Source organism: Diadema antillarum, unplaced genomic scaffold (genome assembly GCF_040938485.1).
Source record: "Diadema antillarum isolate AM-2024a unplaced genomic scaffold, OU_Dant_1.0 seq00002046_RagTag, whole genome shotgun sequence".
Lineage (NCBI taxonomy): Eukaryota > Metazoa > Echinodermata > Echinoidea > Diadematoida > Diadematidae > Diadema > Diadema antillarum.
Genome location: NW_027272696.1, coordinates 172,563 through 192,292, shown reverse-complemented (window position 1 = coordinate 192,292; position 19,730 = coordinate 172,563). Strand labels below are relative to the sequence as shown.

At 39.7% G+C, this 19,730-nt stretch overlaps 1 protein-coding gene across 1 annotated transcript; it reads right to left on the bottom strand.

The window, feature by feature from the left end:
• Positions 1–1,920: 1,920 nt before the first annotated feature.
• LOC139713743 (2-amino-3-carboxymuconate-6-semialdehyde decarboxylase-like) lies at positions 1,921–19,392 on the bottom strand. Its single transcript, XM_071625448.1, has 8 exons — positions 19,327–19,392; positions 9,986–10,127; positions 9,144–9,346; positions 8,191–8,274; positions 7,100–7,289; positions 5,114–5,286; positions 3,790–3,888; positions 1,921–2,133 (listed from the first exon to the last, which is right to left on the bottom strand). The coding sequence occupies exons 1-8, from the start codon at positions 19,387–19,389 to the stop codon at positions 1,921–1,923; spliced, it is 1,167 nt and encodes a 388-aa protein (XP_071481549.1). The 5' UTR covers positions 19,390–19,392.
• Positions 19,393–19,730: the final 338 nt, after the last annotated feature.

Sequence of the window (19,730 nt, the reverse complement as noted above, 5' to 3'; positions counted from 1 at the left end):
AAAAATAAATATATATGGCAAAGTGGGGTGACTTCATTTTAAGCCTCAACTTCAAAACATAACTTTAAAAACATTTCATTATTGACAGAATCGATAGCAACTGTGTGCATTTACGGGGCGGCAATTGCTGAATTATGAATATATATTCGCTAATTTCAGAGTGAAAACGAAAGAAAATACAGTGCAATGTTGATGGCCTCATATGATTCTATCATGTGCAAAGATGTAAAATATTTGGCAAGACACAAAAGTGTAATAAAAAAACAACAACATCAAAATGTTTTAACCTCTAACTGCATCAATGCTATGGCTGAATAATGCTAATTGTCAGTCTGAAATCATCAGTAGGCAGGACATGAATTCCTAAGACAATGTAAAGCGTCAAACACATGTCATCTTCAACATCTGAAATAAAATGGCATCCATTTCAACAAATGACAACAGGTCAAAATCGCTGATTCATTTCCCGCATTGCAAATGTTTTCCTTTCACTGTGAACGCGCAAAAGGCCAAATGCGATACCAAAAATGGCCGCGCATTTGGCCAAGCTCTGGAGGTAGTCTTCGCCCGGGCTCGGCCTGGCCTTTTCTCACTGTAACGCAAACTGGGCCAAATATGGTACCAAATTGCGACCGGCGCGCTCCCAGAAATAATAAAAAATTGAAAGGTTTGAATTAAAAGCCCGGGCTGAGCCCTCCACTGTAAAGCGGACAGAATTGCGGGGCCCGGGGACCGCAATAGAGGCCGGGTTCGGCCCAGCCCTGCACTGCAAACGGGATGTTAGCATAACACATTCCTTGACAGTCATCACAGTGGAATGGGGCGGGGGGTAGATGTCATGCCATTGACTGTCCTGACTAAGAAAAATTAGGGGTGAGGAGATAAAATTTGGCAACGCAAGAAGAGTTGTGAAGTTCTAACGACAGTCTCCAAGTTCACACTAGGTCCCACATCGCAGGCACAATTAGGAGAGATCTTGCTTTTTTTATGACTGACCGTCCACATGACTATCTTGACTGTCCCTAGCCTAGAGGGCAGTTGGGATTTGGGGCAAGCCCTGCCACGGGGCAAGCCCTGCCACGGGACACCAGACTTTGCGCATGTGCACATTTAATGAATACACCTAGGCGCTATCTGTTATGACCCAAGGTCACTCTCCCCTCAAAATTTTGTCCCCTGACCCGACTTGCTTCCCAGGGACGGGAGGGAGTCGCGGTTATCAGCCACACTGGGTTTGGAGACAAGTTAAATCACTTCTGTCCAGAAAACAGCAATGTTATCTGTACACTGAGCCGAGCTACACAGGGCTTGCTCAGAGTTGTAGACAAGCATGGCGCATGAAATAAGACGATAACACAGACCTAGCATGCATTGAGGGAGATCCCCTTCTTAATTACTCTATGAAATCATACGGAATACATTAGATATTGGCGTGAATTTAAAACCGTGTTTCCAAATACTGATTGACAGTAAAGATTGTTCACTTTAGCTTCACAATGCAATCCATCCAACTGCATTTAATGTGTTCAACCAAACTGATGTCCACTGACTGGTTGAACACGTTATGAATGATGTCTGCTGCACGCGGAGGGGATGGAACAAACAAGTAGTCTGTGTTAAAGATGACATTTCAGTTAGCAACAAGGAAGGAGCACTGTTCATGTCACTCTCCGCTTCATCACATGTGTGAAACCCCCTTTGAAAACGGTTCATTTTTAGCTGGGAATCACACACATGTAATACAATTCTCTAGCATTAACATTAAAGATGATTGTGCGCATAGCTGGCGAGTAAAAACAAAGATGAGAAAACACCTTTTATCTCTCTCCCTCTCTCCATCTCTTCCTTTCTGTCTTTCATCTGTTTGTCTCTCCCTTTCGTTCTATCTCTGTCTTTTCGTTCTTTCTTTCTTGAGGACGCTCAACACGACTCAGCTAGCTTCATCCTCTTGGTCCCATTCTCAAGGTCTGCCTCCTCCTCCTTCTTGCTGTTTGGAGATCTCTTGATCTTGTGCTTGTCCGCCCCGCACTTGGACTGGCACTGGGACGGCTGGGAATGCAGGTCTGGGTCCGGCTCGTATCGGGACCGGTCCAGGCCCAGGAACTCTAGGGCGTTGCCGGCAAGTAGGGAGTCCTGTGCAGATGGATGACAAGGAATCACGATAAGGGGGAGCACATGTTCATCACTAAGTGGGGGATTGACACAGACATTTTTTTTTTTCTTTTTTTTTGCTGGCCTGCTGGTCTGTTCAGGCCACTAAAATCATCAATTTTGAAATGGTCATGGCCTGCAAAAGAAATGCAGTGGCACTAAATAAATGCAAACAGGGCAATCTATTCTATTTTTAATCTTAATGTAGCTAACCGATCAGGCCATCAAAATATATACTTAAATATTTTTAAAGTTTGGTGGCCCAACACCAAGTTTTAGTAACCCTGGACCATCATAAATATCAAGCCCTCCCTAATTTCAGAGTTTAAATCTACTTATTCCAAGATGCATACAAAATCATGCATGTGAAATAATTGTAACATTTGATCTAACAGAGGTTGGAAACATATGTGAACTTAAATGGTTAAAACAAATCAAGAATTCAAAATGGTATTGGAGCTAGAATGGACCATCCTTTTGATAGTGGACTTACAGGAAATTTCAGCACCATTTGATGCAGTCATACAATTACTATCATTCATATTATTTTTCTCTTCATCTAAAATCATAAGAGCTCCATCTCTTGTTAAAAAGATGTCATTATTTCACAGCAAGATAGAGTTGTCTTTCGGTTTTGGATAAGGCATTTCGCTTGTTCTTTCTGCAGGTTAAGTTTGTTTCATGTACAAACATAAATGCTCAGCTATTTTTTTTTTGTTTTTTGTTTTTGTTCGAGATAAAAGAGCAAGTGAAAGTGTATGGTTTACCAGGCAAAGCACGACAGGATGTCGTTACAAACAGGAACAGGTCTTTTTGGTTGGATCTTTTTACTTTCATTAATTCAGCCAACACAGGAAATCACCTCGAAATAAACGTACAATACACTGTAGGTTTATGTAAAATGTTTTTTCTTTGTTTTGTTGCTCAAACTATGATATGAAAAAAATTAATACTGTGTCAATTTGTTGAACCCAGCGGGAAATATCCCTTTCACTAGGAACTGATCGTGAAAAAGAAAGTCGTAGAAATTCAGTTTCATATGTTTCCAGGAAATGGTAAAATTGGTTGCACCTACACACATGAATAAAGAGGCGACAATGCCACTACATCAGAGGTCTCCCATTTGACCTTTGTCTCCAAATGAGTATTTTCACATGAAATTAAAACCATTCTGTTGTACCCTTGTCAAGGTCCTTTTTTTTTTTTTTTGGTAGTTTTGTAATATCCCAAAAAGATGGCTTTTGAGTGGAAATGGGCTGTGATTGATAAAGCGTCTACCCAAAACATTCTTTTTCTTTTAAATCTCGGAAACACAAAGCGAAAGGAAACTTGTATATTGATGACATTATCCCCCCCCCCCGTCCATGGTGTGTGTGGCTGCAACCAATATCACTTTTCAGTGAAAACACACAAAATCTTGAAATTCCATAACTTTCTTGTTTCTTGTTAAATTTTGATAAAACTCCTTTCATTCTGTTTGTCTGATTTTACGTTAATTTATCCAATTAAATCTAACACTTGGAATCGCACTCTAAGTGGTAAAGGGGTGGGTCTACTATCCCACTAAGCATGTCATATTGCGTCACAACAACTGTAACCCACTAGACTACCAAGCCATATTCGATTGATTCTTCTCACCTTCAGGTCGCTGCTGAAGCTCTCGACGGAATCAATCAGCTTGCCTGGGTGGTGCTCCCCTAAGGGGAAGGGGTAGTCACTGCCGAGCAGAACGCGATCCTGTCGATGCAATATGAGATTATTTTTGTGTGTGTGTGTGAGTGCATTGGATGAGGAAAGTGCATGCTTGCATGCATTCTCTGCAATGCAGGAAGTAGTATTATTGAAGCTGTACTGACAACCATTTTTATACACGACTGAATCAGTCCCATCACAACAGATGGACAAGTGGATAATATATCATTGTTGTTTTTCACAGCCACATTTGCTTTAGTTTCCATCTGGGTGGGTAGCGGACGAACCATTAAAATCATAGAGTTTGATACCTTAAAGTAAAGGGTTGGATGTCACTCGTATATCAAGGCCACATTTGTCTGTTTTCCTGAGTGTCATCTCAGAAAGGCCTCACTATGCAATTTTCTTTCAGCTCTCATACAGAACATGACTTCACCGCAAGAGTTATGGAACCCTACGAGGCTAATCCTTCCCAACTACTCTCGCTAGTCACTCTGTCCCAAAACATTGTCCTTACCAATGACGCAGCCTCAGGTTTGGACTCATCAAACAAGGCTACTCAGGAAGCACTAAAATGCTTTACATATGATAATCTTATGGTCTTCTTTTTCATCTAGTATCTTTTAAGTGTTGCCACTGCTCTATCACAGGGACCTGCCATTATTATTACCCAATCGCTGCCAGGAACAAATTTATACACCTGGGGCCTGTTGCATAAAATTTACTATTATTGTAACTTGGCCATTCAATGGTAACTTCCATGGAATTCTTGATTTTGATTGGCTGTTGAGTATTGTTACCATGGTAGTTACCATTGGATGGCAAAGTTACCACAATAGTAAGTTTTATGCAATGGGGCCCAGGGTCGAGAGGGACATGGTGGGTAATAACATCTTGTCCGAGAAGCACAGCACTTGACAAGATTCATTCTCAGGACCCCCCCCCCCCCCCCCCCCCCCCCCTTGGAAGTCAAGAGTCTAATCCGCTTTGTCACATTACCCCTGCTACATGTATATCATAAGCAAGCCTCAGAAGATGGTGACCTATGGCTTTAAGAACCCTCACACACACTAATTAATAATGACAACAAATGCTGCTGCCAGCTAGACTAAACCAGGGACCGCATAACTGAGAGTCTGCGATCTCAAGCATTTACTGGAAAGTGCTTCCCTAGGGGCCACATAAATTTGATTCACGCACAATAAAAATACGAACCACTTGAGCCAAAATGGATGTACAGATTGTATGCCTCAGAGTATTCAGTTCTCACCTCTCCTATCGTCTCAACTAAGTATTTCAGAGCTCGCTCGTCGTGCACCAATGAGTCTGTGTAGATCTGGCCAAGATACTTCCTGGGGTTGACACTGTTCTCCACCGCACAGAGATCCGGCCGGACGTTGAAGCCGTGCTCGATGCGGCCGATTGTGAATGGGAAGGCTCCGCCTGGTTAGCATTAAAACAGTCACCACCAGATTTATTGGCATGGTGGTATATGTTCTTAGATCTCTTGATACAGACAGTATAATAACATTTTGGTTTACTTGTGTTTTCTCCCCCCTCCCCCCCCCCCCCCCTCCACAGATGAACATCACTTTACAGCTCAGTCAGCCAAGTTTGACAATTTCTGAAACTCGGTCAACCCAATGTTAAAACAATGTCTTTTAGCCAAAGCCAATTTATAAATGTATAACAAAACTGATAAACTGAAAAATTGATCAAAGAAAATGGAATTCCATCAGGAATGGAAAAGAAGGATTCCCTATGGAATCCCACTTCCTTGCTCAATTATTCACTCATATAAATCCTATACATTTCTGGTCAGTTTCCCTTTGTTTGCATTCAATATATTAAAAAGAACAAAACAAACTGCTGCATCGAGAAACGGGAAACATAGAAGGAAGGAAAACAAGGAAAAGTAGAAATTACGCGGTGCGTAACATATGTCCCCGCCGGAAGTAGCATTTTGTAACAAAATGTGCAATATAGGTAAAAAATCAAGGTCAAAGGTCAAAGAAGTCAAAGGTCAGAATTCTGTGTAGAAGTTTTGAAGCATTCACCTAGTGCCATCACATAAAGCAAATGGAATCGAAATTGGGTTAGAAATGGCGAAGGAGTAGCATTTTGTAGCCAATGTACAATATAGGTCAAAAATCAAGGTCAAAGGTCAAAGAAGACAAAGGTCAAAATTCTGTGTAGAAGTTTTGAAGCCCTCACCTAGTGCTATCACATAAAGCAAACGGAATCGAAATCGGGTTAGAAATGGCGCAGGAGTAGCATTCTGTAGCAAAATGCACAATATAGGTCAAAAATCAAGGTCAAAGGTCAAAGAAGTCAAAGGTCAAAATTCTGTGTAGAAGTTTTGAAGCCCTCAACTAGTGCCATCATATAAAGCAAACGGAATCGAAATCGGGTTAAAAATGGCGAAGGAGTAGCATTTCGTAGCAAAATGTACAATATAGGTCAAAAATCAAGGTCAAAGGTCAAAGAAGTCAAAGGTCAAAATTCTGTGTAGAAGTTTTGAAGCCCTCACCTAGTGCCATCACATAAAGCAAACGGAATCGAAATCGGGTTAGAAATGGCGAAGGAGTAGCATTTTGTAGCAAAATGTACAATATAGGTCAAAAAATAAAGGTCAAAGGTCAAAGAAGTCAAAGGTCAAAATTCTGTGTAGAAGTTTTGAAGCCCTCACCTAGTGCCATCACATAAAGCAAACGGAATCGAAATCGGGTTAGAAATGGCGAAGGAGTAGCATTTTGTAGCAAAATGTACAATATAGGTCAAAGGTCAAGGTCAAAGGTCACGACTGAAATTCTGTGTAGAAGTTTCAAAGCTCCCATGTAGTGCTATCATATAAAGCAAACAGAATCAAAATTGGCTCATAAATGACAGAGAAGTAGCAAATTGAAGATTTTGATCACACACGGACGCACACACGGACACACGGACACACGGACGGACGGACACACGGACGGACACACGGACACACACACGTACGGAGCCCGTTTCATAGTCCCCTGCTCGAACTCGTTCGGCGGGGACAAAAAAAAGTAGCGTAAGGTGAGAAAGGTATGTTCAAAGATGGCTCTCCTCATTCGATTCTTACACCTGCAGCCACAATGATGGAGCAATCTCAGCAAGTTATCTGTACTTCATCCCTTTTGCCGCAAAAAGAAAGAAGCAAACAAATAAAGCAAACAGGAAATTTCCTTATGACTAATTTCAAACTTGTGGCAAGCCTGCGCACTGATACACTCACCTCCATGAGCGAAGCAGACCTTGAGTTTGGGGAACCTCTCCAGCACACCGCCAAATATCATGGAGCACATGGCGGTGGCCGTTTCTCCGGGCATACCCACCAGCCAGGGCAGCCAGTATTTGGCCATGCGGCCCCCCAGCTCCATGTCCCATGGATGGACAAAGATGGACATGTTCAGCTCCTCAGCCGCCTGCAACATTTAGACAGAAAGTTTGAAACTGGTGGTCAGAACGACAAAATTTCAAATCAAATAATTTGGAAAAAAGTTCAAATGTTTAGACAAAATAGATTGTTTGTAATCCCAGAGGGCTGTTCATATCAACAATGTATTTCACTTCCAGAAAAAGACTTACCGGTAATTGTAATCATGTTTCATAAAATGTCTTTCTGAATGTGTAAAATGTTATTGTGTTCACATTCTCTTAAAACAGTCTCCTCACTGACTGCAAACTCAAAACAACATTCTTTTCACAAATGTCAAACTCAGAACTCTCTGTACACTTATGTGCAAGATTTAATATGTTTGTACATGGGTGGCATGTGTGATCACCATGACACAAGCAAATCTTCAGCCAAATTTGCCCCCCCCCCCCCCCATCTATTCAATCATGGTTTACAAGTTAACCTACTAAGATTACAAACTGGCAACCAGAGTTGAGCATAACTCGCCTTAAAAAAAAAAAAAAAATGCTCTAGCACCAAGACGAGCCTCTCTTGCAAGGAGAAACATGTTTGGAAGAGTAAGAGTAAAATGCCCAATTATATTTACAAAAATAAATACATGTAATGAAAAGACATATATGTCCACAAACACATAGACCCAGTTTACAGTGCGGGCGCGTTTACACTGAAATGAAGGTGGACTCGGCCGCGGCCGAGCCTCGCACTGTAAACAGGGTCCTAGTTCTGGGGAAGTGAGAGAACCTTCATGGGTTGAAAGGATGAATTCTTGCACATTAAAAAAAAATTGGAAGAGAGGGGGCTAAAGAAATAGGGCTACGTATTTAGCTGCAGTCTTTGGTAAATGGAGTGCCGGGCTTCGTCAGCCCTGTTTAAGGTTGGCCCTTACAGTGACAGAGATTGCTACTTACAGCAAACACTGGCTGCAGTTCGGCCGCATCGAGATTCCACTGGTTGATGTGGGATCCAACCTGGATACCTGGAAACCCAAGTTCCTGAAAAAAAAGACAAAAAAACGAAAGAAGGGAAAAATGATTAGATGAGATGACATGATTGTCATCAAAACAGTGGCAATTTCAGATCCAGTAGTGACGGGACACTACGTTATGGGGAAGGTTGGCCCTAATGAATTGAATACTTCCCTGCCTATTCCGGTGCACATTAGAAATCTCAAGTCAGTATTTCACAGATACAAACAACATTATCTGTCTCATTTCACACTGGTGATCACCCCTCAAAAAGACAAACAAATAAACTAGTGGACTGTATCAATTCAGATATCTGGTACACGAATCACTCACTATATTAGGCTTACACTTGTAAAAATGCAAGTTCAATGAAACCTACTTTCTGCACTGGACCAAGTGCTAAGGATGCTGAACCATGTGAAGTAAGCAGTGCATGTGAGGAAATGGCTTAAAATGAAATGCATTAGTATGAACAAAAGATGGAATCCATCATAATTCTAATAATTTTGGGGTCATCGCGTAAACATGATATTGCTGTCCTGACCATGCATCAACGGTCTTGAGGAATTCAACGACTACAGTTTATGTGATTTCTATAATACAGACAGTGTACTCTCCTTATAACGAACAAGGTTATAACAAAATTCCAGTTACAACAAAGTAAAAATTCAGGCTGCAACGCTACCCCTTCTGTGCTTTTTTACTGTTTATTTGTTTGGTTATAACAAAATTCCGGAAACGAAAGAAAACTGCCGATCCCAGAGGACTTCGCCATAATGGGAGTCCACTGTACCCCAGCTTCAGCCCAACTGGCTATTGAAAATCAAAATGGACTAGACCGCTCCTTTTGGTCGGTCAGTCTTCATCATGTCCAGTTCTCACACCGGATGACCCACCTCTTTGCATCTCTTGAGCTCCTGGACGGCAAGTTCTGGGGCCTGCATGGGGAGCGTGGCGAGACCCACGAACCTCTTTGGGTGCTTCTTGATGGTCTCTGCCAGGTCATCGTTCAGGATTCTACTCAGGTCCAGGGTGTCCTCTGGCTTGGCCCAGTAGCTGAACATCACGGGGACTGTGGATAAGGCCTGGACGGTCACACCTGGACAAAACAAATTTATGCAAAAATGATTTAAGTGAAAAACACATAGGGATCACACACACACCACACACACACACATAAAAATTACTACAAAATTGGAGGAGTCTATGGTATATTGACATCTCTCAAAACATCATGGCACCACCTCATTTAAAATACATATGACTTGCTCAGGAAATATAGTGGCAGATATATCCAAGTATAAACATAATTGACCTTGAAATGGGGGGGGGGGCAAAAAATCCCACTAAAAGACTTTGATAGCACTACAATACGCCCTGTAGGTGACTAGTTTAGAGCATAACAAATTCAACGAAAGAGGTAAACATTAACATCTTATAGTACATAAACATCCCCATTTCCATAAATTTGTGTACTTGGTTGCAATTAATTACACTAGTCAGTGAAAACATGGATAACTTTAAACTGACAACTCTCAATATAGTTTTTGTCTGTTTCAGATAAAGCTGCTACTATTCTGTTTGTCTTATCATAATCTATTTATTGAAAATCAACTGGAACATAGCACATTTTATATTTCATTGTGGACAAACTTTTTTACCGCACTATGATTCGTGCTGCATTGTGCTTGTATGCTTGTTTGTTTGTTTTTTGGTCATTTAATTCTTTAAGCTTTACCTGTAGCATCCATATCTCTGATTCTGGCCTCTGGGTCGAAGCAGTTCGGCTCAATAACCCGGAAGAGCTTCCCATCCCGCATCATCTTGGCCCTGCCGTCACACTGGTGGTGGAGCTGAATCCATCCTCCGTAACCATAGCGCTGACACAGAGAGAAAATATTATGTAATCATTACTTAGCGCTTTTATACAGAGAAGATCCTACACACACAAAAACTCACAAGCGCACTCACATATACACACACACACAGACATATAATGTATACACACAAAAGTATTGTACAGTGCACTCCCGTTATAACGAAATGCTTGGGACCGGCAGTTTCCTTTCGTTATAACCGAACAAATACAATATATAACAAAAACAAGGAAACCACGTACATATCATATTCTGTTTGCTGAATACTCATCATACATTTGAAAGCTATGCGAAATGTGATGGGATAACTGTATTACAATAAGAAGCACAAGTTCCCCTCAGAAACTGTGCGTGACACAAGGAGCAAACACACAGTGGTATGAAGCGTTCACCCATGCAGAGACACTATAAATGCTTGTTCCGCTACGTATTTTCGAAAGCAATTTGCATTTCGTTATAACGGAGCACATTTCTTTTGTTTTTCTTTGTCTGTGGTGCTCGGAAAGACTTCGTTATAACGGAAATTTCGCTATAACCGTGTTCGTTATAAGCAAATTTTGTACCATAGAGTTTAATGGTGATAATTTTGGGACCAGAAGATTTACTTCGTTATAACGAGATTTCGTTATAACCGTGTTCGTTGTAACGGGAGTGCGCTGTATTTAATACTCTCTCTCATACTTTCTCATTCACATCTGAGCAGTGGTAAAGCAGTTATGAAGTGACAATCAAACTTACTGCAAAATATTTGCTGAGTCTAATATACAAAAGTGGACATTTCTGTGGTTTGCAAATGTTCACACAAAAATAAAAACCCTAACACAATAAGACAAATCCAGTGAAAATAAAGACAATTTCTGCATAATTAAAAATATCTATGAAATTAAGCTCACCTGGTGTAGTGCAAAATAATTACATTTTGTACTTGTGCAAATATTTTCACTTTTACAGCACAGCCTTCAGTAAGTGTGGTTTACAAACAAAAAATTGTAAACTACTGAAGCAAGCACAGGCCCTTAAGAGCAGTGACAATTGATGACTCATCGCCATTAGCAAAGCAGTTTAAAAAAAATCGCTCGAAAGTACGCCACAGCTCCAGTGCTAAACCTGTGCTTGTTTGCGAAAATGATCTTTTTTCCAATAATGGTATGAAAGTTCACACTGTACAAGTTGTGTGTCTCCACCATATTCATGTAAGCTTGATATCTTCATGTTTTATTTTTAAACAAATCAAAACAAAAGTGGCATACATGTAAAAATACACTATTCAGGCCATGAGAGCAATCTTTTTTTTTTCTCTAGTGGGTGTGAATTTCATGCTAGATTGTACGTTCAGCTTCAACTCTGCTGTATCGAGGTGAAATCAGCTACCTGTCTACTTTCAAACCTCGCTTGAACTTTGTTACTGTATGGGATACTTTCCTATCCTCTTTGTCTTCCTTCCTGCTAGTACTCAGCCAACAGCACAATAACATTCAAAACTGACTCATGCATGATTAACAGTCCATATGTGATCAATGCAGTCACTGCATCATGTGATGATTAAAGGCATAATTTACAATTTACAGATGAAACAAAAACTCAACAGTTATAGTGCTTCAGAATAGTTCGAAAATGTGAGTTAGGGATAGAAACAACTAATGCAAAAATTTGAATCAGTATAATCAATGGAAAGTATTGTTAGATATGTACAAAATGTGAACTATAGTTACAATAAAAATGTTTCCAGACTTAACCGTCTTCAGTTATGGTTCAATGAGAAAAATAGTGATATCGCCTTATATTTTAGGCTTTATTGCAAAAAAAAAAAAAATGTTTATAATTATGGCAGGATATTTTGTGATACAACTGATCTACACATACACACATGTTGTATGCATCAAAAGTGATATTTTGAACATTTTTAAAATCACTGGTCTCATACATTGTAGTAAACAGGACCTTTAAATGCCTCTTGGATGATACCATTGTAATGTGTATCCCATGGCTTGACTCTAAAGTAATTATTCCTGCTCTCTGGAACAAAGTTTGGACTGCAACACACATTATACAGCTGCTGTACATGTGTTCAATGTATGCATGGAGGTAGGTTCTACCTCCATGATGTATGTGTGCATGTGACAGTGTGTGTGCTGTTTCTACTGTATGCAGACATGTGGCACAGTGCTCAAAGATCGATAATCAATGCCCAAGAGTGAACTGTATTTCTGCAACCTTCACTCTCTCTATCCAATTTCATTGCAGTTTGCACCATTGAATAAATTAACTTGCATGCTATTAACTCATTAAGGGCGAGTCCGAGTATAGGTGTGGTCGGGGAGAGGTCTATGGAAAATGCGTGTTGTAGCAAAATCAGTCTGTAAATGCCTTAGACCAGCTTCGCATCACGGCTCATATTCTACACAACAGAGTACAGTGTGAGTTCTTTGAATCAAAAGATATTACACACGCAGCATATATTTGTATGTCTTCAAATATCTCTGAAATGACACATAGCTGCACAAAGACAAATATTCAGTTTGATTGAATTAGAATGACTTTTGCCAACCCAGCCTGAGCTTCAAAGGTGTGCCTCCCTTGCTTTCTACAGGCAATTCTGGGTTCATGGTTCTGTGACGTGACCTCTACTGCTCTTTTGTGCACGCCCATGTTCGAATGACCCTGATTTTATTTGCACGCACTGTTAATGGTGAGTGAGTCCTCTATTGCACATTCCCTTTGAGCAGAAACAACTATTGGCAACACTATAGAAAATCTATGAATATACATACATGTAGTTATAAAGAAAAAAATCCACTTCACCATTGGAAATGAAGAGGCTTTAGAAAAGGGGATGGGTAATAAACTCTCCATCCCATAGGGCAATTACAGGATTACACTGTATGACAGTATAATTTACACTGTATCTCTCTAAAGTGTTAATCATTATAACCACAGACCACATTGCCTGAATACTCATACAGGTGTACTTATTAACTTTTACAGCTTCAACCCCAGATATCTATACACTTGCATTTGGTTAAAATGTTAGCAGTGCCAGGATTATGTACAGTGTGCTGGTCAAACACGATAATGCCTCCCGTCCACTGACCATTGGAGGCTCATCCGATCCTAAAAATGCAAAAATTTCAGCATTTTGATGAGTTCCGATGAAATCTGAGCCGAGAAGCTCTAGAGATTGGCACCACGGCTCGCCAAGTCCAAGGGTGATGCCAATGCCAGGAGAGTCCTACAACCTGGACTCAAGTTAATTTGTCAGCGACTGTTGTTACTCCTTGGACACAAAAAACTGACAAATCTGACAAGCATACAAGCTGTAGGACTGACTTGACTTGCAACCAGAAATGGTGTTCCCATGGAAAACAAAGCTCTGAGCTTACATGTAGTTCCCCCATCAGACAATCTTCCCTCATCGGATCACGCCCAACATGTTAGACACTGACCTGATGATCAACCAATACAAATCACATTCATTGGACTGTGATACATACACTTCGGCTTAGTTCATTTCATCGCCCGATGCGGACGCATCTCCCGATGGAACGAAGTAAGCCATACACATCATGGAAAATACTCTATGCTTCCGAAAGCTATGAGAAAGTGGGGCATTACTTGTACACAGTGTAGCTGCATCTCCTGAGTATTCATTCATTTGCATTCTTGTAGCGTCAGCAGGGCCAGTGTTATCTACAGTTTTAATACAGTGACTATACTAGTCAAACAGGATATGGTGCCAAGAACACAACAAACAGAGTCAGCTGCAGAGTTTGTTCACTCCCATAAAGTTTGCATAGAGCAAGGCCAACAGTTGCCTCACAGTGAGTCATCCAATCAGGAGCCCTCATTGGGTACACACCCACACACCCACCCTTTCTGTGGAATACACACAGGGTCACACACTCACAACTCATTTCTACTACCGGTACTCTGAATACAAATACATGTACAGTATTACATTGTACAGTATACTCTCTGTGTACATAGTATGCACACAGACTGCCCTATGCCTGTACAGTCTTGTAGATACAGAGCATGTATTGCTATTGGTAGTGCTTCACATCACTCGATATCTGCCGTTCATGAATTGTGAGCATATGAATGTACTACAAAGCACAACAGAGGTACACGTGTACATCATATTACACAAGCAGAATGACATGCACAGTGTATACCTGTTGTTAAATTGCTTCATGTAGACGTATTCAAGTTCTACATAAGTACACACATGACTTTGCATGTATGTACATACGTAACAGTGTATATTCCAAACACATACAGACACGGCTCACAGCTGAAGGTCCATACGGGATACACAAGCAAGGAAGTTATTCCCATCACATCAGTTACAAAAGTCGCATTCAAACAGCATCACAAGGCATTGCAAGTAATTGACAAATTGCCCTTCATCGACGGAAATACACTAAGCACTAATCATTCAGCGTTCAAGTAGAAACCATGATAAAAATCATGGTCATACTTGAGTACATACATGTACAGAGTGCAATTGAAATTCGCAACCTTCTTCAATGCTAGACAGGCATCATATCCACTACACTGCCAAGCTTCAGCCAAATGCGCATTGACGGTTTTAATCTTTGATAGCAGCAGGTACTACATATTTATTCAAATTATTATATACTTACTATTATAATTATCTTTTAATAACAATTAACATACTGCATTCCATGTGTGTGTGTATTGTAAACATACTGATGAATCTACAAAATTGTTCAGACATTTTGGTAATCACACTCGTAGAGGCTGTGTTTTCTTTTTCTTTTTTCCTTTTCTTTTTTAATCTAAGGATATGTGGAACACCTCCCTGGTGGAACCCAGTACCTGGTATTCCACAACATAGCACTAGTATAGTAGTATTAAGGTACACAGTATGTACTTGGGCCCTGGTGACCTAGGGTGTGTGGGCCCCTGTGTCCCAGGGTACACAGATGCCAGTGTCCGAGGGTACAGAGGAAGAATTAGGGTTAGGGTTTGGGTTGGTTTCAGGGTTGTACTGTTTAAAAGGAAAGAAAGTAAAAAAAAAAAACTGTAGTCGATCAATTTTAAAGGAGGTGTACAGTACACGTACCTATGGAAGTCTTTCCAAGATGTCAATTGTCAGTTTAAAAGTTGTACATTACATGGAGAAAAAGAAACATCATTCTCTACTCTGGATGCAGTTTGAGTAGAGCTAGACCCTTTGTATTCATTTATCAGGATCATTTTTAGCCAGGCAGCAAACATGTCTTTATTTGCTCTGTGTATTAAAGAAGATGAATTCATTTATAAATATCGATCAGCCACATTTGTCGGGGATTTTGGTGTGCTCTTTCACTTTCTCTGTTCATTACAGGGTTTGCTCTCCAACATCAATAACAAGCTCTTACTACAATGTACAGTAAAAGTGGATATTTTCACGCGACTAATTTTTCGCACTTGGCCGGGTCAGAAGAGTTTCGCGAGTTTTTAATTCCGTGGAATCAAGACATCACGCACAGGAACAACTGGCAAGCAAAAATATTCGTGGGCTTTTATTTTCGTGCTAGTGTTTGGTTGCGCGAAATGCGCGAAAATTTCAACACTGCGAAAATTTCCAGTTTTACAGTAAATGGCAATCTAAACATGGCAAGCACCTGGCCAAGTTTCTTAATCCCTATTAATATAGGAATCAAGTTCGGATGGTCTTGGGGGTTTGTTTTCACCTTCATATGATGTTTATCTAAAAGTCCTTTACTGCATGGGTCCTGTGTGGTTGCATTGTGGCAAGTCAATAAGTATTTGGGTACTTAATCCATTATGCCACTGTACAAAGAGAAATCTTTGTCTGAACATAAATTATATATTGTGGATTTTGAACTGTATAATGTAAATGTACCTTACGTCTTGTTTGGTTCATAATTGTATACGGACAATAATGTATCGTGTTGATTTAAATACCAACATCTAACATGATAATATATCTATGATGTACATGTACATTGTACATTGTACATCATACTTTGTGGAATCATTTCCAAATCAGCTCCACCTTGGGCTATTTAGAATGATTTTTAATGAATGAATAGAAATATCATAACAGGGATGGCATGCATTCAAGCATTGTAGTTTAGGTTGAGACATGGCTGAAGTTTCCAATTTTTTGTGAGATAATTAAAAACCCATTACAAAACATGGAAAAGCATATACCCATAATTCCAAGAGGAATTCAATCCTTTCTCTGATGAAAATTGGTTTTGAAAAGGCTGGGATATATATCAAAAACAAGCAACCTAATAAAAGGTGGGGACCCATCTTTAATTAGTCTCTCTGTTTTACTTTGTTTTTGAATATCTCAACCATTTCAAAACCGATTTTCATCAAATAATCTTTGAATTCCACTAAGAATGGTATGCTCTGTAAGATTTCATAAGTGGTTTCTTAATATCTTGCGAAGAGATACAAGCTCAATCCTCATCCCCAGCAATACTATACCAACCATTTAATTACAAAAAAAAAAAAAAAAAAGCTTTAGCCTCACCAGACCCAGACCAGCTTGTACACATGAATGTATTCACTGAAAAGGGGATTGGGGGGGGGGGGGGGTGACCCCTAAAATTGTGTGGAGGGAAGATCAAACTGCAATCAGCATACTGAGACAGAATTTACATCATACATAATGTACAATGTATCTGCAAGTACTTTTCTAATGTAATTGGCTTTGAAATTCTATGAAATTGAAACTACCAGATAAGTCCATCTTATTGATTCTTATCATATCTGGAAGTCACAGCAATTTCATTGACAAATGACAGAAAAGAATGATAGATCTGAGGATTCTGAACGCCGACAGTCCAAATTTGTTAAACAGCGTACTACAACATACGTCATCTGTACACCTTACCCTGAAAATTTGTACATGTTTGTCTATTGTAGTGCGGACTACATCGCATGCATTCACGCTCAAGCTCCACACATGTACAGGCAAGCTGTTTGTTTTCATTCCAGCTCACCGGAACTGATGTGCCTGACCTCAACCTCACCAGAATAACTTCCTTCTTGAGATAGTACTGATATAGTGTTTTTGTGGGTTTTTTTTTTCATTCACTGACTCCTCCAAATTTCTATTGTTTGAGTAACTGTCATTATGACGAATGAATTTAAATTTAATTCATAAATTCCTCAGAACTTATCATTAGATTTAAATATGCTACGTTGTAGTAAAAATCTGCTTACCTAGCAGGGATTCGAGATAGATCTACATGTACCACACTAAATAAACAAGTTTTTGTCTGTTTTACAAGTGTGAGTGTATACAAGACGTCTAAATCCTTACACTCATTCACTAACTGTTATTAAACTATCTAGAGTAGCGGACCCAGTTTATGGCAAGTTAAGGCCTTTTCAAGGGTATTTTGTAGTATTCTGGTAAGACGGGCAACAAAATACTTTTTTGTATTTTTTATTTGAAGAGGTACCAAAGTAGGCCTCTTGACACTCTTCAAATAAAAAAGTTGACACTGTATCACAATTTTGTATGGTGGACAATTACTCCAGTCGTAATGATCAATTTTATGCAGAAAATTTGCAACCACCAAGAGGACCCGAATTGCGGCAGAGGAGTCCAGTTTGCAGCACCCCACACAAAAATGTCCCCTGATTTCTTCAAACATCAAATTTTTGAAGAAAAAAAAAAATATACTTTCTACTGATCCAACTAGTTTTCAGCTTGTTAGAACACTCTTTATTTGGATTCATTTTCTCGATCCTTCATGATTTTATAGTTTTTCAAGATTGCACACATTTCATCAATTTCCACTCATTTTGACATGTAAAGTACTAGAGTTTAGCACTATGAATGTGTATTACAATCCCACAAACCAGACCCATCCCCAACATTTTGGTCACTGTTGCAATTGTCAAATTGTCAAAACTGACAAAGGAAATGAATTTTAGAATATTTAACACAGTCACATGAGGAATCCTTAGTACCATGCCAGGCCTCTTTTGATATCAAGATTTTGTATGAAGATACGAACCTTGGATGATGGTGGCTGCCTAGCAACAGAACAAAACCTTAACGTTTTGTTAAGAAAATCATATTTAAAAAAAAAAACAGCGCAGGGAATAATTTTCCTGGTATAGCATTGCAATTTGCTATGCATTTTTACACCACTGCTACACAAACTAACTTTTGTGTAGCAAGTTTCTTACATACAGTAGAAGTGTATAGGATATCATTGAAAACATTTTTCATCAGCTGATTTTGCTAATCAAATTTGAGTTTGAAAATTATTCCCTACAGCATGACAGTCACAGACGGTTTGAATTAGAATTATAATGAGATAAGGCCATCATCCGAGTTATTTCATAACTTTGGTATCAAAAGAAAGCTCTTCAGTTGCTCTTCGAATACAGTGCACTCCCGTTATAACGAAATGCTCGGGACCAGCAGTTTTCTTTCGTTCTAACGAAATTTCATTATAACCGAACAAATACAATATATAACAAAAACAAGGAAGCCACACATATATGATATTCTGTTTGTTGAATACTCGTCATACACAGGAAAGGTAAACAAATAGTTATTCAATTTCAGATTATTGTATTACAATAACGCAAGTTCCCCTCGGAAACTGTGCGTGATCGTGACACACCAAGCGAACACACAGTTCGCCCATGCAGAGACGTTATAAATGCTTGTTCCGCTACGTATTTTCGAAAAAGATCCTAAATTCGTTATAACGGAGCACATTTCTTTTGTTTTTCTTTGTCAGTGGCGCTCGGAAAAGACTTCGTTGTAACGAAATTTCGCTATTACCGTGTTCGTTATAAGCGAATTTTGTACCGTGGCATAGACTTTAATGGCGGTAATTTTGGGACCAGAAGTTTTACTTTGTTATAACGAAATTTCGTTATAACTGTATTCGTTTAACGGGAGTGCACTGTACAACAATTTAGAAAAAAAAAATACCCTTCTAACCCTTTACTTTTGAAGATATGGTTAGATTAGATATTCCTAACTGTTACAGTGTTAGTGTTATTGATTAGGGCCTTTGGCCCTTGGGCTTGGGGTGCCGCAAACTGGTGCCCCGACTTTGTAAACGTAAATTTATTATTAGGCTTATAGTTATTTAAAGTATATATGATAATGATGTAGCTGTACAGTTTAATTTACGGGATTATACATTCACTTCTCAGTTAGTTATCGAACGTCAACGAGTCATACCTCTTTCAGGTCAGGCCATTTCTGTGGCAGAATGTGATTATGAATGTCTATTTTGAAAGACATTGCAACAAAAATGGTTCCCAGGCGTAGACGTGGTAATGACTGCAGCGACGGGGCTGGTCTTGGTCACTGCACACGATGACTGCGGTGGTGTACCGATTGACGTGCCAGCAGTGATGGCCCAAATTTCGTTCAAGCGCTGTAGCCACCCACCGACGACACCAAAGATCTAGTAACGTTGTTATGGGAGCGTAAGTTGCGGGACAGTCTTTGTTGTTCGTTTCAGTTTCGTCAGGAGAAGTCCTTTTTCAGTGAATCTATATCAAAAGTGTGGTATATGGTGCTGCGGTCCACTCCATATGACTCGACTTGGAACAATAGCTGGATTCTTAATTTCTCTGAAT